Consider the following 24910-nt stretch of genomic DNA (forward strand, 5'->3'; position numbering starts at 1 on the left):
TCTATTTTGTAATTTTCAGTGGTACATTAGATACCAAAGAAACCACAGATTACTTTGCATTGATTTCAAGTGGATTCACACTGAGATTTAATAGTATAACTATGAAAAGAAAAAAAACCATACAAATTATTTATCCATAGTATTTTTTTTAATAAATGAATTTTGTTCAATAAAATAATCACTAGCATCAATGTGCTTTTACTTACCCATTGCAGCTTTAGCTGCCGCAGATGCAACCCTTGGGTCTACAACAGAAGCTAAAAATGCCACGGTTGACATGATAGGATTGCCCGATTTCGAAAATGGAATTGGCTGATAAGCTAGAGGACCTGAACAGGAATGGAAAAGACAAAATAAGTTAAAGCATAAGAATATGTGATAGTTTTCATATGAACTAGATTATCAAAAAAATTGAGTCAATTCCGATTTTTTACATTTTCAATCACACACACAATTTTTTTTTTTTTCACTAATATTTCTACTTCACTGATTAAATTAATTTTAACACAGCAACATCTCTTACCAAGGGCGCCACCTCCACAGCCCGGATCATCAAGGTATGGGTCTTCAATAGGAAGCCTCAGGAAATGTAGAATGCATTCATCCTGGGTTCGACTGCCAACATGCTCACATACTTTATTCCAATCATCTTTATACATTTCAAGAGCTTCCAAGAGCAGCAAAGTCTCTTGCTCAGTCCATTCTCGTGAAACTGTGGCTGCAGCTTTGTTCTGTTAGTAGAGAGGGGAAAAATCATGTAGCAAGATACAAGTTTCATTTAAAAATAAATTTTGTTATAATGCTAATAAAATGTCTTGTATGTCTATATATGTGTGTGTGTATATATATATCATGCCAATAGTAAAAAAAAAGTTCAAACTTCAGGGAGCAAAAATTTTCTGCTCAATACTTACAGAAGAGAGAAAAATCCCAACATCCATCATTCCCAAAACTTCATACACTTCAAAAAGTGTACAAAACCATTTCACATAACTTGAATATTTATATTTTCATTTAAATTTTGGTACAAATGAAGCATATCTTTCATACATATAATTTCAAACAAATTATATATAATCATATTGAAGATTCTTTCATAACTGAAGTGTTAACTAAAAAATAAAAATGATTTTGTTCACAATTTTTCCCTCTTGCACAGGAATTGTTTTTTCCCCTCCATGAAAATTTAATTAGCAGTATGAGTTAACATAAGCAATAAATCTTTTACTAAATTTTTTAATCACAAATTTCAGAATCACATTGAAAACGAAAAATAGTTTTACTGTATTTACTTCAGGGTAAAAAAACCTTTTTTTGGGCAAAATGGGAAACCCCCCCCAACCTCAAAATATTTAATTTAAACATGTATGTACATCCTTTATGGGTACATCTTATATTATGTCTACATATACATTTTTGGTGCATGTTGAACTATGTATTTGATTAATAAAATTGACTATACAACAAGGGAATAATTGTTTACACACAAACACACCCACTTCTTCATAATTGTAGCTGAACCTTGAGTTGTATGCAGAACTGCAACAAGAAGATTGTTTGTGGTAAAATAAATGAATTTGGATAATGAAAATTGAGAAATCAAGATGGTGCCTGAATTTTTTTTCTCCAAATTTTTCAAACCCCACAAAAAATGTATCCAAAAGTGTTTTGATCTGTCAAAAATAAAACCTTCAGTTATGTAACCAGAACCATAAAGTATTTTTTCTTTTTAAATCGAACCCAAACTTTCAGGAGCTAAAGCCACGTGCTTCTCTTTTTCTTGAATTCCTTACAGTTGAAGAATGCCTCCCGGCTTCATTAAATTAAATTATGAAATATTTTTTAAAGAGCAGTAATAATTAAAAAATGATCTGGTTAAGAGGAGATAGTCATTCTCGTGTCCGGAAAATTCACCGCCAGCAATTCACCGACAACAATTCACCGCCGGAAAATTCACCGACCAACAATTCACCGCTAGGAAAATTCATCGACCAACAATTCACCGCTAGGAAAATTCACCGACCGACAATTCACCGCCATGCAATTCACCACTAGGAAAATTCACCGACCCACAATTCACCGACAACAGTTTTAGTGCGAGTCAGTTAGCGAGGGAGTGAGCGATTGAGTTACTGAGTGACCGAGTGAGTAAGTGATTGAGCGAGTGATCGAGTGAGTAAGTGATTGAGCGAGTGACCGAGTGCGTAAGTGATTGAGCGAGTGATCGAGTGAGTAAGTGATTGAGCGAGTGACCGAGTGCGTAAGTGATTGAGCGAGTGATCGAGTGAGTAAGTGATTGAGCGAGTGACCGAGTCAGTGATTGAGTGACCGAGTGAGTAAGTGATTGAGCGAATGACCGAGTTAGTGATTGAGCGAGTGACCGAGTCAGTGATTGAGCGAGTGACCGAGTCAGTGATTGAGCAAGTGACCGAGTCAGTGATTGAACGAGTGACCGAGTCAGTGATTGAGTGACCCAGTAGTGAATGAGTCAGTGATTGAGCGAGTGACCGAGTGAGTCAGTGATTGAGCGAGTGACCGAGTGAGTCAGTAATTGAGCAAGTGACCGAGTCAGTGATTGAACGAGTGACCGAGTCAGTGATTGAGTGACTGAGTCAGTGATTGAGCGAGTGACCGAGTCAGTGATTGAGTGACCGAGTCAGTGATTGAGTGACTTAGTCAGTGATTGAGTGACCAAGTGAGTAAGTAATTGAGCGAATGATCGAGTCAGTGATTGAGTGACTGAGTCAGTGATTGAGCGAGTGACCGAGTCAGTGATTGAGTGACCGAGTCAGTGATTGAGTGACTTAGTCAGTGATTGAGTGACCAAGTGAGTAAGTAATTGAGCGAATGACTGAGTCAGTGATTGAGTGACTGAGTCAGTGAGCGAGTGACCGAGTCAGTGATTGAGTGACTGAGTCAGTGATTGAGTGACCAAGTGAGTAAGTAATTGAGCGGTTGAGTGAGTGACCCAGTAGTGACTGAGTGACCGTGTGAGTAAGTGATTCAGTGGGTGAGTGAGTGACCCAGTAGTGACCGAGTGAGTGATTCAGCGAGTGACCGAGTGAGTGATTCAGCGAGTGATCGAGTCAGTGATTCAGCGAGCGAGTAAATTGGTTAGTGAGTGAGGGAGGGAGTGAGTGAGTGAATGTTCAGTAAGTGAGTGAGGGAGGGAGTGAGTGAGTGAATGTTCAGTAAGTGAGTGAGGGAGTGAGTGAATTGGTTAGTTAGTTAATTTTTTTAACGTAGTAGTGTCACAAATGATTAAAAACTCCGATTGTTCCGAAAACATATCCCTTCTCAATGAGTCTATATTGCAATATTGATCTAATGTCATATTTATAGCTTCAGCTGTTTCGGCTCGGCATGATTTCAACGTTGATCCCCACTCTTATGACGCCCTTAGGTTGTCGAATATGGAAAAACCATTTCTTAGTGAGTAGTGAGTCTTTACGTCGTGAAAAAAACTATTCACAAAATTTGATATTTACAGCTTCAGCGGTTTTGGCTCGGCGATGATGAATCAGTCATGATATGTTATTTTATATACAGTACTAGGGGGCTCTGCCCCCCCCCCTGCCATCTGTCAACCCCCCCCCCTCCCCTTTTCTCTTCACAACATATCTTATTTATTTCGTCCCACTTCATCAGCGTGCTATGGAAAGGGACACGTGAAAGCACCAGCTTACTGTAGAAGCGAATTTTATAATAATAAAGCAACAAAAAACAAATGTGATTTATCAAGTAACCCCAGAAAACTTCCCCATGGGGGGTTCCCAAACTCCAATTCGTTGAATTTTATGGGGGGTGGCCCTGACTGGATTTATCTCGGGCTACCGATGTGTTGCAAATTTTACAATGTTAAACAACAAAACCAATGAGATTCATCCAGGGACACCCGAAATGAAACCTATCAACTTTTCCATGGGGCCTCGACCTGAAGGCTTGTCGGACATACCCCCCTGTGAGTGGCCACGAAAATTTTTAATTTTTATCAATTTTAAAACGAATAAAATCCAGGGCCCCTGGAATGAATCCCACCCCTGGAAATGAAACCGTTTAACTTCCCCATGAAGGTGTATGTGCAATCCCCCGGGTACCCCGACCCTGTATGTTGGGAGCACTGGTGATATATGTATATTTTACGTATACATACCTCTCGGCATGATCCCCACGATGGCAGGGCTGACAGGGGCCGGAACGTTTCTATCCTTTGTGATATTTTCACACTATAAATTAAGCACAGAGGGGCCCGTGAAAACGCTGGTTTGGGGGTCCGCCATCTATTTCAGCTTAGGGGACCTGCTGTAGGATGTGGGAACCTCTGGGTACATCCACATAACTTGGTCCCGATATATGCTAGAGTTAAATGAAAACTTGATTCCAAAATCGTAACCGACTTCCGTAACACAAAAACGTAACAGATTTCCATCACTCAAAAAACGTCACCGACTCCCGTAATAAAAAAATAGTCACTAATTTCCGTTGCATAGGAAGTATATATATACGTATACAGTAAATATAGAGTACATATACTAGATACGCACTAAGGCGGGATTCCTGAAAGTTCATCACGTGAAATCGCGGGTAACAGCTAGTTCATCATCCATTGGTTACTGATGATCAGCGATGTTTTTTATAACATCAAAGTGATAACAGGAGATGATTTTAAGCATTTTTAGGAAGTTAATTCATCGCGTATCCACTTACTTTATTATCTTTTAATTCTGTTATTACCCCTTTTAACATTTCATTAGAAGTTTCTGAGTAAAACCGAGTTAATGGAATTTTGGTGAATATACTATCTTGTATTGGGCAACAGCAATTTGTAATTTATACAAATACAAGGCCACAACAGGCAAAATGCCCAGCGAGGTGGCTGAGAAAAAGATGCCCACAATAAATATGGATGTCATATATTTCAAAAATACAGCAACCCAAATCCGTATCATCTGAATTTCTTCTCATAAAAGTCATTATTTAAACTTTCCGCCATATCTTTAGGATATGGCACTTACTCACTCAATAGATCACTCACTCACTAGATCGCTCACTCACTTACGGACTGACTTACTCGCTTATTGAATCAGTAACTCACTCGCTCACTGACTCACTTACTCACTGGGTCACTCACTCAGTAACTCAATCGCTCATTCCCTCGCTAACTGACTCGCATAGAACTGTCGTTGGTGAATTTTCCGGCGGTGAATTGCATGGCGGTGAATGGTTGGTCGGTGAATTTTCCTAGCGGTGAATTGTTGGTCGGTGAATTTTCCTAGCGGTGAATTGCATGGCGGTGAATTGTTGGTAGGTGAATTGTCGGTCGGTGAATTTTCCTAGCGGTGAATTGCATGGCGGTGAATTGTTGGTCGGTGAATTTTCCTAGCGGTGAATTGCATGGCGGTGAATTGTTGTCTGTGAATTTTCCGGCGGTGAATTGTTGGCGGTGAATTTTCCGTAAACCAGTCATTCTGAGGATTCATTACTCTGGAGGTGTTTTCCACTTGTCCAAATTAGCCATTTTTGGGAACATAAAAACTACAGAATAATTTGAATTATTAATTATTGTATTTATTGTACATTAATACCACTTTATACAAGACAACCTGTCATGTATAGCAACACACCCACAGATTCATCTGGTGGACGATTTTAACAGGCCACAATTTTCAGGGTGGGGCTTATATTATGAGCATCTTGAAAAATCAAGCTCTTCAATTTATTTATACAAGGATTTGTGTGTGAAAAATTATTGTGTATTATAAATAAGCAATAATTCCTTTGGATATGTTTATCACATATTACATATCGGTATAATACATATATTATATATCTAAGTTCACGGTTACATTTTCTGTTTGCAGTTTCTTGTAGCATTTTAATATGTGAATCTCGCACTTGAATGCTTACATAAAAAAAGGTAATCAGAAGAATTATAAAAAAAGTATGTTTGTGATTCCATGAAATTATTTATCACATTTTTGCTCCCAAAATATCTTTTAAACTTACTTCAAAATATACATATTCTAAACACCACATTATGCATCAATTTCTTGAATACATAAACTAACCTTAAAATAAAATTTTAAACTGAAAGCAACACATTTTCTTCGCAAACGAACAATTTTCCCCAAAAAACCCAGGGGCTTAATGACTTGGGAAGTTTAAAACTGATATCAAAGTCATTCAGGATATGCCGCATTCCAAATACACTCAACGGCTTGGAGAACGAAGTTATGGAGAGTGAGAGTGAAAAATAGGAGAGTTTTAGCGTAACTTCGGATGGAGAGTACAAGTAGACGAAAGATAGCTTCAAGAAAACATGGTTAATTTCCTTAATACATGAATTCTATGCTATTATCTGAGAATAAACAAAACAAGGAGTTATATTAATGTAAGTAGTTTTCCTTATTTTGATCTTCAAAATTGTGACTTGTTCTATATGCGAGTAAATATGGTTTATCTTGCGTCAAGAGTTTAGAAGAAACTAACCTTCAAATACGCATTCTTCTTTGCATATTGATCCAGTCGCAGGCCAAAGTTGTCACTCATAGGTTTCGCTGTAGCTTCTTCAGTTTTTTCAGCATTATCTTTGTTTTTATCTAGATTCAACATCTGCTGAGCTGCTGAAGGCTAATAGCAAAAATGAAAAGTCTTAGAAACTCATAACTTCATCACTAAAAAAAATTATATAGTGAATGAATATTAAGAAATATATTTTGCAACACTTTTAATCACAAATACAAGCTGAATAACTGAACTGAGATTCAATGAAAACACGATTAATCAAATCACCTGCTGTGTTCTTGGAGGATTCAAAGGTTGAAGACCAGATGGAGTATCGGCAAGGATGTGGAAGTGTGATGTAGATGGAGGTCCCATTGGTGTTGGTCGAGCATCTGCATCTACTTGATAATTGACAAGACCCCACTGTTCCAGGAATGCATGAACTCTAAAAATAAATGTACAAAATAAAAAACATTAGATTTCAAAAATAATTCAGACCCAATGTAAAAAACAAAAACCAACAAATTAATAACTAAATTTCACATTCACTCATGTAAGCAAGAAAACCGATCCTATAAAATTTTTGTATCTAAAATATATAATGAAATTTTTCGAAGTGATCAAATATCCAAAAGTTCATTTAAACCTTTTCAGATAAGGGATCTTTCTACAAATGTGGGGCCCTCATATGATGGCAGATAGATTTTTATTTCTGATTATTCAGGAATAATTAACCATTGTGGTTGTATGTTTTTCCCATTTGGGATATACTAAATTGTTGAGAAGACACCAACGAATAAGGCAAATACACAAAAAATAATAAAAGTCCTAAGAGGAAAAATTTAACCAATAGTCTCGCTGACCGAGTTTCCCACTTGGGTTGAATACCAAATCTTCAAGCTCAGTTGCTCAGTGGAAGAAGTACGTCTGTTCACTTCAAACGTCGTGGTCAGAATGAAGCTGTGAGCCTGCGTGAGATACTAATGCAGCGTCCTGATTGCACATTTGCGGAATAGTGCTATCCGATTGGTCCATTCGAATTTTCTTGTAATTCCCGCTCGAAATTAATTTAAGCCATGGTGTTGCGATCGGGGGTCTAGATTTATTATCGTTCACTAGTATATTTTTGAAGGCCCGAATATATATGCCTTCGTAGAAATCTAGATCAACTGTGGACTTGACTTTGCGAAAAACTCTCGCTTCTTGAAATTTGAATTTATGGCCTTCTTGCCAACAGTGAGCGGCGATGGTCGATTTTTCACATTCCTGATTCTTAACACAGTGAGCATGTTCATTTAATCTTGCTCTTATGGGTCTCCTTGTCTGTCCTATATAACCAAGAGAGCAATCACCACATGGAATGTAATAAATGCGCCATTGTTTATTCAGCGGTATAGCATCTTTAGGGGGCATGAAACCAAAGTTTTTAGTGGGCACATCTATGGTTGTTAGATTAAACTTTTTAAGAATCGGTTTGATCTTCAGTGAGAGTATTGGATCGTAGGGTATGACTACACTTTCTCTGAGTGGTCTCTCTGTAATATTTTCTAGAGTGGTTCCTCGTGCCGGTTTCAAGAATTTTCTACTTAATTCGTCAACGATCTTAGTGTTGAACCCCCTGTCTATCGCAATTGCTCTGATGGTTTCAAGTTCATGGTCTAATGTGTTCCGATCTGAACAGATGGTAAATGCTCTCGCTACATAGGTGCGAAAAGCCGAAAGTTTCCATTGCATGGGGTGGCAAGATCTGAAATGAGGTGGTAATGAGATCGCGAAAGGCTTACGATAGATCGAGGTTCCAAACCTTGGTCTATCGCAAGCCTTTCGCTAGTCTTTAGATGTGCCCACTAAAAACTTTGGTTTCATGCCCCCTAAAGATGCTATACCGCAGAATAAACATTGGGGCATTTATTACATTCCATGTGGTGATTGCTCTCTTGGTTATATAGGACAGACAAGGAGACCCATAAAAGCAAGATTAAATGAACATGCTCGCTGTGTTAAGAATCAGGAATGTGAAAAATCTACCATCGCCGCTCATTGTTGGCAAGAAGGCCATAAATTCAAATTTCAAGAAGCGAGAGTTTTTCACAAAGTCAAGTCCACAGTTGATCTAGATTTCTACGAAGGCACATATATTCGGGCCTTCAAAAATATACTAGTGAACGATAATAAATCTAGACCCCCGATCGCAACACCATGGCTTAAATTAATTTCGAGCGGGAATTACAAGAAAATTCGAATGGACCAATCGGATAGCACTATTCTGCAAATGTCCAATCAGGACGCTGCATTAGTATCTCACGCAGGCTCACAGCTTCATTTTGACCACGACATTTGAAGTGAACAGACATACTTCCTCCGCTGAGCAACCGAGCATGAAGATTTGGCATTCAACCCAAGTGTGAAACTCTGTCAGCGAGACTAGTGGTTAAATTTTTCCTCTGAAGGCGACACCCATTGGTGTTGAAATGCATTAGGACTTTTATTATTTTCTGTGTATTTGCCTTATTCGTTGGTGTCTTCTCAATATTCTTGGGCAAAGTGGATCAACTCTTCTATACTAAATTGGTTCCAAAAACTATTTTAAATGACAGGAGTTTCAATAGAGTTGTAACAAATCATATTTCAATACTGTTTAAGTGAATAAAAGTCCATACATGAGAGGGTTAATTTTTCAAAAATAGAAGAATTAAAGTGCAGATATGTCATGGCATGGAAATATCATAGGCAATTAACACAGAAGCAAGCACAGTAAAAAAAAAATAATTATAAAATGATTAATTGGTTTTTATGTTTGAAAAACAATCATTGCCAACCAAACAGAAATCAATTTTAAAGCAAAATGAGCCGATTTATTTTTCACTTATTTTTTCCCAAATATCGTTAACATAACCTTATAAATCTATATATATAGAATTGATTGTCTGTGTGTGTATGTTCTCTATACAAATCTACAATTTTAGATTGATCATCACCAAATTTTGCGTATATACCAAATGGGACCCGACTTGAACGTGTATACGCCTTTACAATGGTTTGTCACTTCTTTAACACTGCCAGTGTATGTATAATAGGTTTGCCCCTTTTTTAATCCTCCCAGTAATGAGTGCTTTTTGAATGAATGTCAGAATCATCATCAGCATTACTTTGATGGTCAGACAAAGGATGATCCCACAGAAATCAGTGTTAAAATTGCAGATTTTACTGTAGAAATGCAGAAATTTAGTGGGATTTTCCACCACATCAATACTTGGAAATACGAAGCCCAGGAGATTAAAATATGAAGTAATTAGCTAGACCTACTTTTGCGTTGGATATTCATGCAATAACATTGATTTCAACTTTTTATTTATATCTTCTCAAGCATGAAAATTAATGTCTCCGTATTGTCTTTTGATATTCAACTGTATAAATTTATGTGGGTTAGGATATTTTAAAATTAATTATCAGCCCGTAAAAAGTACATCAAAACAATTCCACAGCTTTAATTGAGCATTTTTGGAAGCAGAAACAGGCAGATGGATAACAAAGTTAGGGGGGGGGGAACCAAAATACTTAGCACCCCTTAAAAAAGAAAAATATATATATTCATTTCTATGTTTCTTTAAATCTAGATTTGTTTATTTCATGAGTCGCGCAGAAAGTCACCATATTGGTTAATTTAGACACGATTTGCATGTCCCTCAAAGAAAGAGGGAGATATCACATGATCCAAAAAGCCTCATTAAAGAAAACCCAGGTATTATAGCTAGTAAAAAATATTTTTAAAGGAAGCCATAAACTTACCTCATAATAGCACAAACATCACCTGCTAGATTACGGCGACAGGCTGTGACAGTTAAATATTCTGTAGGGTTTAGACGGTATGTATCTATCATGAAATTCCTGTATGCTATGTATCTATACAAGATAGAGAAATGAAAAATTAATTGCAAATAAATTACAAGCATGAATACATATTTGATAGAATATTGTATTTGCCCAATTATTAAAGTAAAAAAAAATATGAAACTTATCTAACAGCAGTTCTAGCATGGGGTAATACTTTAAAGTGTAACATTTGACCGATTATATGAATTAGCTTTAAATTCTTCAGGCTTCATAAAATGTTTATTGAATACCTACCTGGCACAATAATAAATTCTGACATTAAAATTGATAAATTGCAAAAGTGATCACATAAGAAAGTTAAGGACCATTTCTATCCCCCTTTTATTTCTATCAAATCTTCTGATAGAAATAAATAATATAAATAAATAAATCTACAGCCAGAGGGTCATCTGCAATATATATTATTGCAATAGTAAAACAATATATACTCACACTTCTGGAGTTTTTGACTTATTCTTGCCATTGAAGAATTCCGGAAGTCCTCTGCGTTCAATAGCATGAATACTGAAAGGAATATGGGAAAAATAAAATTGAGATACAGCAAGATGCATTAAAAATATAGTTTCCCCAATAGACAAGTATTATGTGTATCTAACTACACTTCATGGGAGAACAAAAAAAAAAAACACTTGTCATTGAGAACATATGAATGCAATTAACTATTATGAGATGCTAAAAATATTTTTCTAAGAAAACTTGCCTGTTGTAGTCAAACCATGCAGCGTAACTGGGAATAATAATGTGATTGGCTTGTTCAGTCACATTGTCATCTTGACTATCGTCAGGTGGTTTATCTCTACTTTGGCTGCTTGGTGAGCTTGGCCTTGAAGATTTGGATTTTTCGTCCTTATCGATCTGTGAATTTCATCAAGAAAAATGACTTAGTTATAATTTTCTCAATTCGAGATTTAGTAACATTTTTTACATTTTCGTAATGGCCTATACCTCACACCATGTGCTACAGCTGTCAATATTGCAAAATGAGGATTGAGAAGATTCAGGGCTCCCACAAAAAATTAGGAAAATTTAGGAAGTGGGAGGAGGGCACCCCCTTTAGACAACATAATCATAACATAATATTTAAAAAAATCCTTTAAAAAAAGTTTTTTTTTCGAAAATCTAAAAAAAAATTCCTAGCACACTATTTCAGTATCCTGTAAGATTGACTTGAGCCAAAGCAAAATAACAGAAATGATTTGGTTACAGCGCTAATACTCTATTTTGGCCAAAATAGAGTATTAGCAACCACAGTTAATTCTTTTCTATCTCTCCTCACAATATATATTACATTCTTTCTTCTTCTTCTTCTTTTTTTTTTTTTTTTTTGGAGTCTTCCACAGTCACCTGTCAACTCTCTTTGACAATGCACACAGCAAATTATGAAGACATTGAGTTTTTTAAAATGACACTCTTTCGAGACCACTTCCAAGAGCATAGTGCAAAACGTGTAAATACAAGGTTCAATATAAATACGTCAAGGTGGAACAGATAGTTTTACTGCATTCTCCATCCCTTTTTCAAAAGGATTTGTTAAAATTTCAGTGCTCAATGCCAGTGTAATCGTTTTTGACAAATGAAGCACTTTCATTTCTAACTCTTTGCTGAGCATTGCAAATATTGTTTATGCCTCTGGATGCCCTAAAAATACAGAAGACAATTGAATCTTATTGGGTATCATCAGCCACAAAACCTAGGTCTATGTACCAACTGCTTTATTATGCAAACTGTTGTCTCACCTATACATGAAATGTGCACCACAATTTTTAAATGATGAACGTTACTGCCCAAGACCATGAAGTAAGTACAATTTTTTTTTTTTTGACCAGGTAGAAATTTTTAATCACTACTCTACTTGTTGAACCCTCAAACTAAGCAAATGAAAATTTAATAAACCAGCAAATGGTCCACATACACACCTAATACAATTTCTAGTTTTGCAGAATCATTAATTGCAAACTACTACATTTTGTATTATTTGTCATTATATCTATGATTCCCTCCTTAATTAAAATCAATTATATGAATTTTGTTGATAGGTTTTGGTAAAAAGGTAGGACAAAAACTAGAAAGTAGGACATCTTACCAAAAAGTAGGAAAAGTAGGATGAGTGGGAGCCCTGAAGATTTTCAGATGTAACTAAATTTGTTTTTAAAAACATATCCAGACAAATATACGAGAGATTTTTTAGCACAACATAGGGATTTATCATATTAAAGTTTAAACAATAGGAGTTCTCCCTCCTTCCACTACAGTCAAAATTTCTTTAAAGGTGATCTAAAACTTGATAAAAAAATTATTGAAAAATCAGAGCAAAAAATTCAATAAATGACAAAAGGTTAAAGTCAACAACTATTACCTTCAAAATGTGGAAAAAAAAAAATCTACATTATAATTCCTACATTTGCTGTCCATAACAAAAATGGAACATTGTACCAGCCATTGCCAATTAGCGCAAACAGTCACCAGTTATAACTCAACGGTAGTTTAAATTATTTATCATACTCAAACCAAAATATCATGGCATGAAAAAAAGCCATTGGAACCAGAATCGGGCTAGACTTATTCAAAACAGAATGTCAGCTTGCCGATTAAATCATAAGAAACACCAATGGACACTGGCTTTTTAACAAATTTTATCTCTTTCTCGCCAAATGAATAACGATTGACAGCACAAATGCTAGTTACCATAATGACTTTAGAACTTTGCACAATTATAAAATTGTACAACTAATATTAAGAATGTAACAGTGTTTTCGAAAGAAAAAGCAGATGCAACATACTTCTCCTCTCCCCCCCCCCCCTAAAGAGATTGTTAAAGTATCCCCTTATCTGAAAAAAAGTGATTTGTTTTTGTAATTATGACACTGCTTAACTGTACTTCTTTTTAAACATTGCTTTGGGGAATTTCTAATGAATTAGTACTTGCCAGAACATGTGCTCTGAGTGTATATGAGCCTTAATGTATTTATGTTGCCAGTGTTATGTAGTTGTGTGTTTTGTGGTGGTGTTTGTTGGTGTTTTTGTGTTACCAGCTGTTTTCTATATTTTGAACTGAAAATGGCAAATGTCTGAATTTCTGAGTTAGGTAGATATTGTGTTTAAGATGTGCCTGCTCTATTGGAATTGTGTAGAATTTTGGAAGATGAAAAATCTTTGAGGAAGTCCAGAAGATAGGAGTTGAAATTATGGAGAGTTGACAGCTATAATATATTCTGATTTTACACATACAGGGTATTTCAGACAATGAGATTATGAAAAGATTTGCCCAAAACATTAAAAGATAGGTAAAGCTGATAATATAATAGTCAAAAGAAGAGCTTGTTTTCATCTTACCTTTTCTTCAGCTTCATTACCATCCAAATCTAGAAGAGTACCACCCTTCAGTGGTTGTGTTTCATTATCTTTGCTACTTCTGGGATTAGTTACTAAAAAAATAATAATTTCTAGATCACATATCTTTAAAAATTGACTCTCAGAGCACAGCACGCATTTGAAATATTCATCTCTAAAAGCAGAAGAAATTAACTGTTTGAATCAGAATTTTCTACAGCAATTTTGCCTTATTTGGACCATACGTATAACATTAGAAACATAAGTTTACCCAACAAGGAAGAAAGGCAAAGAGAAAAGACAGATTCATACAAATCTGAAAGCATTTGTAACATATATAAAATAATTTATGCCATGCAAATAATAGTGTTGGATTTTATCGGAAAAGGTGCTTATGCCATCAAAAGTATATGATAAAAGTAGTGAGTTTCAAATGAATCTAATGAAATCTACTTACAAAAGATGGTGTAAATTGCAAATAACAAATTAGACAGATTGCAAAAATGTTCTCTATAATGAAATTTAAAATCTTTCTTCTTCCCTCCCCAAATACATCTCTAATAAATCTCTCTACCCCTTTCAAAGAAACTCTAAGCCTTAAAAAAAGAAATTTCATTTTTGTTTCCAAATAATGAGAGATTTTGAACTTGGAGAGCACAAATGAAATGATTGGAGCTGGATTTAGATAAGCTTATACACAGGTATAAAATATTGACCAAACTATACGATAAAGCCCCCTCCACCAAAAAAAAAATAAGAGCAGAAAATGGACATATATTATGTCTATCACAAACCATGTATTTGGGTGGATATTTGAGAATCATTTTACATTCAGATAAATTAAATTTATTATCAATACACGAGGTAGGTTATGATCATTTCATAACATAATCAATACAAACTGTATAGAAAGTGTCAGTGTTTCATGATTTTAAATACATAAATAAATAATAAATTAATTAAATTTATTATCAATACACGAGGTAGGTTATGATCATTTCATAACATAATCAATACAAACTGTATAGAAAGTGTCAGTGTTTCGTGATTTTAAGTACATAAATAAATAAACAAAAGCTATGAATTAGCATGTGTTACCAAGTAACAAATTAAATATCTTTAGTATTACCATTCTTTGGTATGTGAACTTCTTGCACATTTGGTTCAGGAGAAGGTTCTTCCATGTCTTTAGTCAAATCATCTGATTCATCATCTCCTTTAGAAAATTTCTTTTTTGATAGTATCGAAGAATTTCTGCTGGCTCTGAGGAGGAGGGAAAAACAATAGCGATCATTATCAGTATAAAAAGCTTTAAAAAAATTCATTCAGATGAAAAATATTATTAAATTTAATTTCTTTTTTCATGAAATTCATCAAATGAAAACTTTTGTTACAGAAGACAGTTTTTTCTGCTCCTTTATTTTAGCTTAAATATTTTCATCTTTCTTTTTTTAATCAAAATTTAATTCTTTCTACATTTTAACATTGCACAAAATATCTGAAATTTTTTTAGATTATAGTTGGGGGGAAATTTCCCTTTGTGTTAATCAATTTGGATTTCAAAATGGAATAATCTGAAAAGAAATTTATTATTAATCTGCACACTACTGATTGACTGATGTCTATATGGAGGGCTCAGAAAAAAAAACCACTGTAAGTCACTTTTTCTGAAATGACTTGCATATTGACTTGGCTTTTCATTGTTAAAATTTTCAGTTGCCAAAGCATTCAAGTTGCTATTTTTATATTAAAACAGAAAATGGTGCCTGAAAAATGTGCAGTTTTTTTTCTTCCTCAATCATTTTTAAAAAGATGCTTTTATCTCATCAACATTTATTGACATACAATGATTGCCTTCTGAACCCTCCATATAATAGACTGTGAGATCAACATTGATAAACTTTGACAAATATTGCTTTAATTTATAGACTGCGTAGAACAAAAAAAAAACTGCCCTACCCTTTTCTTTTTCTTTTTTCAGATGGAGGAGAAGGAGATCGTTTTCTTTTCTTTTGGCTCTTCTTATCTTTCTTATCACCATCAAGACCAGCAATCAACTACAAATAAAACAATTTACAAAATTCTGCATTATGCAATAAACAATTTAAATATTCAATCATCAAAATTAAGGAAAAATTTTTCCTAATGAGAGATTCTTTATGCTTGCTTTTCCACAAACAATGTACATCCATAATTTTTTTTTTACTCTTACCTCTTCAACAGTATATTTGCCTCTTGGAGATCGCCTCCTTCCCTGTTGAAAAAAAGTGAATATGCTTTTATACTTGTGACATTTTTAGTTCAAAATGAACTGAACTTCAAAAAATACAGAAATAAAAATAGTGGTAAACTTTAAAAACACAGGAACAAAACAGGTTTGTGGGTAACTAGCTTGGAAGATGCATATATACATTGCTTCTAGACTCATTAGCACCATATTTGATGGAGTTTAAGGGACATTGGTGTAAGCTGATTAATCCTCATTTTGAGAAAAAATTTTATACTAGAATTATTTTCACAGAGTTAAAAATATTGTGATTTCACAATCTAGTGATGAACTATTGAAGCTGAGACTTGGTTTATTATTATTTTTTAATAGTTCAGCACTTCTAGATTGCATTTCTGGGCTTAAGTCACGTTATCAAAGATAGAAATTGTTAACTTTTCTAATTATCACTTGCTCATATAACAAACTTACCAGAGCATCCATTTCTACTTCATAATCATCTTCATTCATCCATTCATTATAATCATCCAAATCCAATAGCCATCTGGCATTTACCTATTTTAGATTTCACAAAATAAGTTCAATTACGGCAAAAAAGTACTTGTTCATAAAAAGACATAAAAGCAAAATAACAAATTTCAATATCATTGTTGCTCTCATTCCTCCAATTGACGCAGTCTAGCTCAGTGGGCTGAAACTTGTGATGCATGAGCCCCACATGATCCCGGAAACACATACCCGAAACTAAAGTTATTTCAGCTTCAAAGTGAAACAATAAAACTAACATAAAAAATTTTCCATCTTCAAACTCACTGGACTAGACAAGACATGGATATCAAAATTTGCATGTCTTGGTGCTGGAATAGGAAAAATAAAAATACAGTCCGTTTTCGCAACACAAGTGGACTACTATTAAAGATTTTTAAAAGAAATGACTCATTGACTTCCAATACCTTAAATGGTGTTCAAGACTCGCATTGTGAATTTTCGCAAGGAGGGGTTTCTTTGTGTTTACATATTCACTAAAAACATGGCACTTTTAAGAGCCAAATCATTGATGCAATTCTGAAATAAGTTTGTGTTATGAAAAAAGCAGCATTAGATAAGTTTTAGAATTCAACTTTTTTTCAAGTTATGTAAATTCTGCATGATTTCACTACATCAGAACTCATTGGCAACCGTAAGATTAGGGGACTATAACATTATCAAAATAAAGTCATCTAACTGCAAGTGCATTCCAATGGAAAAATTCATCAGCTAAAAAGTTGAAAGTCAGAAAAAAATGTGGATAGAAAAGTGTGTAGTATAAACTTTCATGTACTTACTGCGTCATATGGTAATGCTGATAATTAAAAATAGCATGGTATCTATACAAAACAAGCACCCTAAGATCATGTTTATATAGATAGGAAAAAAAATTCACCTCAAATGGACCATCCTGTGGTTCCGGGGATTCTGGTTCTTGTTCAATATCAATACCAGTAACCCAGGTATCAAAACTATAATAATAATAAATAAATCAGCTAGCTCATATAAGAAAAAAAGCAAACAATACTGGAAAAAAATATCAAGAATTTCTTGACAATTGAAAAGATATAATTGTTAGTGTTTTAGAATCTTTTATGAACAAAATTATGGCATCTTAGTGTGCTTCCATAGAGCAGAGATGCGGCTGTACTCTAATGACCAAAGTTATTGGAAAAATCTGGGTCTTTTTTAAGTGAAAGTGTGGCAACCCCCCCCCCCCCAATCATTCACTGGCATCCATGTGAAATAAATAATTCATTTCTAAAAACATGTTTAATCCTAAGGTTCATTGAAAAAAGGATTAATTTACCAGCTTATAACTAGGTTCTTTTAATTTCATTGTCTACTACTAGAGAATGCGTCCCATAGGCCACATGAATCAAATTTTTATGCATCCTTGTCTGGCAATTTTGGGTATTTGATATGCCATATTGTGTCAGCGGCATCTCTGACAGAAGTAATTCAATCTCTTGTGAAAGACTGTTTTATCTTTCCGAAATATCGCAAACATCAAGATTTTTTTCATAGTGTATTTGATTACTGCTCCAATAAAAATGGTCAGAAATTGTTTTTCTTTTACTTGCCTCAGTTCTTCTGAATCATGTTTAATAGCTCTGCATTCATTAAAATATGAAATACTATTTAAATAGCTATATGCTCGCCATCTCATTTGCCAGCTCTTAAAATTGAATATACATAATTTAACACAAAGTACACAGTTCATTTTATATTTTCTCAGAAAAACAAAACAAACCTGTCTGGATAAAACCACCAATGAAGCATGACATTTTTATCTCGTTTGAAGACAACTCTAACCCAGTCCTCTGTAAAGAGAACAAAACCAATTTCATATTTTTTAAAATAGCTTATTCCAAAATCTGCAAAAAAACTACACTAAATACAAGGATGCCCTCACAATTTGACATTATCCCCAATTTAATGCTCAAATTTTTCTGAACTGTGCAAGAATACAAGGATGGACTTATATGGTCTACCGTCCAGCTACTCAATGGTTTTGTGATTCAATGTTAATTTTGTTGTATTGCAAGGCACCATTGTACTAGCATAATTCAATATCAAGTACATAATTACATATATATACTTTCGATTTCATAGTTATGCATGAAAATAATTTTCAAGATTGAAAACTGAAGGAGAAAAAAAATATTGGTGAATCATAAATTCAGCGATTTTGTTTGACAGATTTTGTTGTGCCAAGGGATATTTTATATACTGTAACAGCAAGGAAATAAAATTTAATTTTAATGGGTCATTTGATTTTTTTTTTTTTAAGATCCCTCAGGAAGTTTTTACAATTTCTAATATGCATCTTCTTTAAATCACAAGCATTAAAACAGAATGCACAAGATAAAACCCACTCACCAGGGCCATCAGTTGTTGGCAACGGCGGATGCACAAGGTGAGAGGCATCATCGGGGTTCTCAGCTATAGTACCCTGATGCCTCTTGATGATATCTTTAAGCCTTGGGACCAGTTGCTTCTCCACTTCTGGCATGATGAAAATATGAGGCAAGGCCAGGCATTTGTTCTGCACTAGTGTCTTCTCGATCGTCATAAACATCTCAACATTTCGGTCCATACGAGATGGGGATTGGAAGTCAAATCGACGCCTGATGAATATTTTGTCACTATAAATTTATCATCAATGATAAAAAATTTAAATATAATAAGTTTAATGCAGCTCTTTGAACCTTTTTCAATCCAAATTGAACAACATGGGCTAACAATATAACAGTTTTTCATACCCATTATGTTGTTGAAAACTAGGATAAGTCCTCATAAACCTTTACAAGAAATGCAGAGCGTTTCACAAAAAAAGCATTTAAAAAAAAATGAGCACACATGACTTTTAACAAGTGGAATAAACCAGCTTATTTTAATTGATATAATATGATGATTTTAATCAAAAATTATCAATTATCACTTTAGAATCTTATAACATATTATGTGTAATCATAACTTATAACATATTATGTGTAATCATAACTTATAACATATTATGTGTAATCATAACTTATAACATATTATGTGTAATCATAACTTATAACATATTATGTGTAATCATAACTTATAACATATTATGTGTAATCATAACTTATAACATATTATGTGTAATCATAACTTATAACATATTATGTGTAATCATAACTTATAACATATTATGTGTAATCATAACTTATAACATATTATGTGTAATCACAAAATATGTTATAAGTTGGAAAAGACATTAATAATGTCTTCAAAATTAATGATTATTTTTATTTTATAGTAGCCTTGCCTCATTAACGAACTAGTGATCTAGCCAATTAATATCCCCTTTTGCCCTTTTTTGGAAGTTTAAAGCCAATAAAATGTTTTGGATTAAATTTTTTTTATGAATACATTGAGACTGAGTTCATCATGTTCTCTGCTATAACCAAAGAACTACATTATATCAAAAATTGTTCTATTCCGTCATAGCCAACAGAGCCCTGTAGTCGAAATTTGAGTCCATTTTTCAAACCCTTCGCAAAATTTCAAATCTCACAAACTGACCCTTCACGAAATACAAATTAACAAAACCATTAATTTGAAATTAATGGGGTTTTTTCAACAAAATTCACTAAATTGTATCTACAAAACTACTTACTTTTCCCAAAATCGTGAATCTTTCACAAAAATAAGACCATATATAATAAATGAAAAATGTTTGGATAAACCCCTGGCCAGATGACTGGTTAATCTCATCATCTTGGTTAACATGAGGAATTCACAGTTTTTTTAATAACATGCATAAATATCCATGAATTAAAAAAAAATTGGCTTTTGCATTAAGAAAATGTGAATCAAAGAAATCTAAATGCTCAAGGACAAATTATATACATAGACATAATTTTCTATTACAGTCTCAATAATCTTAGGTGAATTGAAGCAAGACTACCACATATTTCGGTTATTCAAAAAAATTTATTAAATAATTTCATTTTATAAAAAAAAACTATTTCAGTTTTACTTAAACGAATGAACATACAGCAAAAATCAAAAGTACAGGGCAGACGAGAAGTCCCGAACACATTGAAAAAATTAATAAATCAACCAATTAACATAAAAAGATGCGATTTGCACTAAAATACTCTTCACGACCTAGAGTTGTTTTTTTAATAAATTTAAAAAAAATCAAATTCTCACAAGTGGTGCTGTGAAATGAAAAACTTGGCATAACACATAAAATGCAATACAAACAGTATATAATTAATGTTTATGACAATTTGTGTTACTTAAAACTGCTATATTTAACCATGAGCACCTATCCACTCGTTCAGATTTAGCCTGAGCTGAAAAGGGTGCTCATATTAAAATGTGATAGTTCCATGTAACGTAAATCATCATAAACATTAATTATGCACTGTTCGCGTTACATTTCATGTTATGATGAGCATTTTGTTTTACAAAACAACCACATGAGTGTGAAATTTGAAAAAAAAACTCTAGGTAATGATAAGTATTTTCGTGCAGCCGCACATTTTAATGTCAATTTGATTGATTTGTTATTAATTTTTAAAATGTGTCCAGGAATTTTCCCACCCTGTATAATTTGTTTTACAATTTAAAAAAAGAACACTTAAAATAGCCACATTCTTAAGGTAAAAAAAATAAATAAGATTTTAGAATTCCTAAAATTTCAATGCCCTGATCACATAAAGATTATACTTTCTTTTAAGCAATACCATATTTTTAATTAGATATTTTTATTTTTTGATTGCTGAAGTATGAAATTTCAATGAACATAAACATTTTGGCATGCATATTCTGTGTAAACAAAAACCAAACCACATATTCACTAACAAACACACATGTACAGAATACAGTAGCCCTTAATTATAGCATGCTTTCGTATATTTTGTGCCTTAACTAGAAATGGTAACAAATATAACATTAGAAGTCGTTGGTTATATTATGACATGGATTTTCTCTAGATATGCACAATATACAGTGGAATCCTGTTTTAACGAATACCGTTATAGCAAAAATATTGTTTTAACGAACACTTTTCTAATCCCCCAAATAAGTTTACATAGGAACAATGCTAGGTAACCTGAAATTCCTTTATTACGAAATTTTGTTTTAACTAAGTTATTCCTCCAGTCTCTTGGCATTCGTTATAACGGGATTTGACTGTATAGAGAGGTTACTGTATTTACTTTCTCTCTATCTATTAAGTTGATAATTGAGTAAAGAAACATATTTCAGATTTTTTTTTTTCTTCTGATCAGATACCTGATCAAATTAATCATAATGAAATTAATCTTACCACCCTTGTTCACTTTTGAACTTGTATACAGCAGCTAATATATGGCACAAAGCCCCGCCAGGTCTAAAGTCTAAAAAGCATTTCATCTGCAAAAAAACATTTTTTTTAATTTTCAAGATAAAAACCAAAATAAAATCAATACTTTCCATTGTATGCATATTAAATAACAAGTTTTTTGATATTTTTATAATCCAGACAAATAAATCTTATCTATCACAGAGACTTAGTTAACAGTTAAAACTTTATTACTGCATAGCTGCCAACTTTGTAGAACGAGAATTTGGGATGTTTTCGCGCAGATACAAAAATTTTCTACAGAAATAAATGTAAAAGGGATCCTTTAAAACATTTTAGGGATTTTTCATTAGCAAAAGGGAAATTTTAGGGATATTTTTCCCGATGCAGAAAACCGTGACACAGTGCAAGCCATCGCCAATCATGGCCAACCAGTAGGTTAAAGTCCTTGAGTTAAATTACCTCTCAAAAACAAAATCTCGAAAAACCAAAAAATCTTTTTTGGGCCTGAAACAGAACATATGGATAAAACAGATACACCAGGGTTTAAGCTGGATAAAAAATTCCTTTCGCAAAAAAGCGAAAATTGGGGGAAAAGCTTTAGCAAAATGCTATGTAATGATTGATGGTTGGATGTCTTACTCATTTCGTACCTCCTATAAGCATTTTTGCGATGGTAGCTACTTCTTCTTTCGCATTCTACAATTTTCCCAATGTGACCGTAGCTTAAACCCTGAGATACACATGATTGAGCCAATTTTGGATTTCAAAAGGCCAGATTGAAGCTTGCTGATTGCTTTTGGGGAGAAACAGATAATTCACCAAAGTATTTTTTGTGATTTGACGAAATGGCAACAATTTACATAACCTTATGGAGCAACAACAGTTTATTTTATTTTATTTTGGGTAAATTGTAGTGGAATAATTTAATCCCTAAATGTAGTGATTTTTTACAATCACAATCTGAGTCGAAGACAGAGTAGTAATTTGAGATCCTTCCACACAATCCGGGAGACTTGGCAGCTATGTTATTGTTAAAAGAGTAGATTAAATGAAACACATTCAAGAATAGATTTACCAAGACAAATGTGAAAAACTCTAATGCTGCCATATCATCTGATATATACTTTTCAGGGTTGACAGGTTTTTGACACATGGCAGTTTTTGACAGTTTGAACCACGGTTTAAACTGTCATGTCAAAAACCTTTGTTGAACACTGTCAAAACCTCAAATATTGCTTTTCAATATAAAAATTCCCATTGGAAATACACACATTAATTGCATGTAATGTTTAAAGTGACTATGTTATACAAAAAATAAATATTTAATATGATTCTAAAATAATTTTCTACTCTATACAGAATTATTTTGCACAAAATATATATGGTTTTTTCTTATAAAATATACAATTTGAATAAAGCATAGCATAAACACTGAAGGGAAAATTATGGAATGATTTGACATTCTCTGATTCAAGATGAATCTTGACCTTTCAAAATTTCTTCAACTGCTTATATATGTGTGCATTGATATAAGCCACATCTGCTGTACTCTTTTTACAACAGATAAGTATTTAAAAAAAGGTTTATTACATCATATATGTAATGTTGATTTCTGTTATTATTAAATTATGTAGATAATCACCGATACTTAAAACGATACTCTTATTGTGCATAACATTGAAATATATCTGGAGATCAAAATACTAAATTGTAGGACTAAAATGTCATTTAATTTGGCAATGCTAGCTTGTATATGATGCTTAAGAAACTCCTGTAACTTATCCTTAGTCAAACTCAGTTATTCTTACTTTTGCACTTTTATATGGTATATTTACTAGCATTTATAATGCAATGGCTTTCCAATTGAAGCTGTATTCAAACATGCAAAAAAAAAAAAAAAAATGCTTTGGGTATCAAGTCCCATTAGCTCTGCTTTAGTTGAAAATACTCTTTAGAACTGTGAATTTATACACACTGAGCGAAGAAATGTTTAGGGGAAAATAAAAAATAAATGAGTTTAATTAGTGTATTAACAGATGCTGCATGAGAATTTTTATATGGAATAAAATTTCGGGCGGATCAGAAAATTTAAAATATCAAAATAGGTATTTTTCCTTAGTAATTATAATTCTGAATATAAAGACCTTTAATCTACATAAAAGTAAGTGTTTTGTTATTTAACATATCTATCAGGTTAACAAAATTTATTTGACATCATTGACAGTAAGTTTTTGACAGTTTTAATACCAAGTTAGTTTCTGGGGTCAAAAACCTAACCCTGATGCCATCATACATATTTTGAATAAATAGCTCTATTCTGCTCAGCAAATTGAACACTAGTTAAGATAAGCTTAGATAAAGTATAAAATTATATTTTATACGTTCTAGACTCTTATGTTGAAAAATTCAAAATTACAAATTATTAATATATTTTGTTTAAATTATTGTTATAAATTAATGTTTGAAAATAAAACATTGTAATATGCAAAAAAGTAAGTTTTTCATCATGTTATATACCTATTGTGTTCAAAACATTATTAAAAGGCATTCATTTAGGTTTTTGAAGATTTTCGACAGTTTATGATGGTTTAAACCAGTTTATGATGCTTGTCATGTCTAAAACCCAACCCTGATACTTTTCCCTTTCCGTCTATGTCAGTGTCCTCCAAACTGGTTTCATTTGATAAACCCATAATTTTTCTTATGTTCGAAAGAGACCTGAGAAGTGTGTTCAGTTTTCAATTCATGACGGAATACACAGAATGAGTTTGGTGAAATGAAAAATATTAAAATTATGTGAATTGATTCGCAAATAAATTTTAGACTTTTAAAAGTCAATTTGCATGAACATAAATGTTTCACTGTTTTGTCACCTGACTGCGAAGGCATGCCAAAGTAGGATTAATGTTATTTAATGCTCAAGAGATTATTTTGCAATAAAAATTATAAAAAACCTTTCAGAAAACAAAATTGAAACACACCCCCCCCCCTTCAGAAAATCTTGCATGCATCTATGATGTACACAACCTACAATTAACAATTAAGAAAATGTGATGCTTTCCCTTTAAAATTTCATAATCTACATTCCTTATGGGAAT

At 33.3% G+C, this 24910-nt stretch overlaps 1 protein-coding gene across 4 annotated transcripts in view; it reads right to left on the reverse strand.

The window, feature by feature from the left end:
• The window catches only part of mor (SWI/SNF- related protein mor), a 47747-nt gene that overhangs the window by 19490 nt on the left and 3347 nt on the right, over positions 1–24910 (reverse strand). For 2 of the 4 annotated variants that reach the window (XM_089234870.1, XM_089234872.1), the window contains exons 3-18: positions 21795–21880; positions 18866–19113; positions 18237–18306; positions 17379–17454; positions 16427–16510; positions 15941–15982; positions 15688–15785; positions 14858–14991; positions 13732–13823; positions 11099–11253; positions 10831–10902; positions 10294–10407; positions 6793–6949; positions 6490–6630; positions 524–731; positions 207–329 (exon numbers count right to left, since the gene is read on the reverse strand). In XM_089234870.1, coding sequence (XP_089090996.1) covers positions 207–329; positions 524–731; positions 6490–6630; positions 6793–6949; positions 10294–10407; positions 10831–10902; positions 11099–11253; positions 13732–13823; positions 14858–14991; positions 15688–15785; positions 15941–15982; positions 16427–16510; positions 17379–17454; positions 18237–18306; positions 18866–19113; positions 21795–21880 — 1900 coding nt within the window. Of the gene's footprint in view, positions 1–206; positions 330–523; positions 732–6489; positions 6631–6792; positions 6950–10293; positions 10408–10830; positions 10903–11098; positions 11254–13731; positions 13824–14857; positions 14992–15687; positions 15786–15940; positions 15983–16426; positions 16511–17378; positions 17455–18236; positions 18307–18865; positions 19132–21794; positions 21881–24910 lie in introns of all 4 variants that reach the window. The other 2 variants (XM_089234871.1, XM_089234869.1) reach the window with 1 other exon arrangement.

Source organism: Pholcus phalangioides, unplaced genomic scaffold (genome assembly GCF_987345545.1).
Source record: "Pholcus phalangioides strain wild (caught in Gottingen) unplaced genomic scaffold, Ppha-v1.0 ptg000008l_1, whole genome shotgun sequence".
In the NCBI taxonomy this organism is placed as follows: domain Eukaryota; kingdom Metazoa; phylum Arthropoda; class Arachnida; order Araneae; family Pholcidae; genus Pholcus; species Pholcus phalangioides.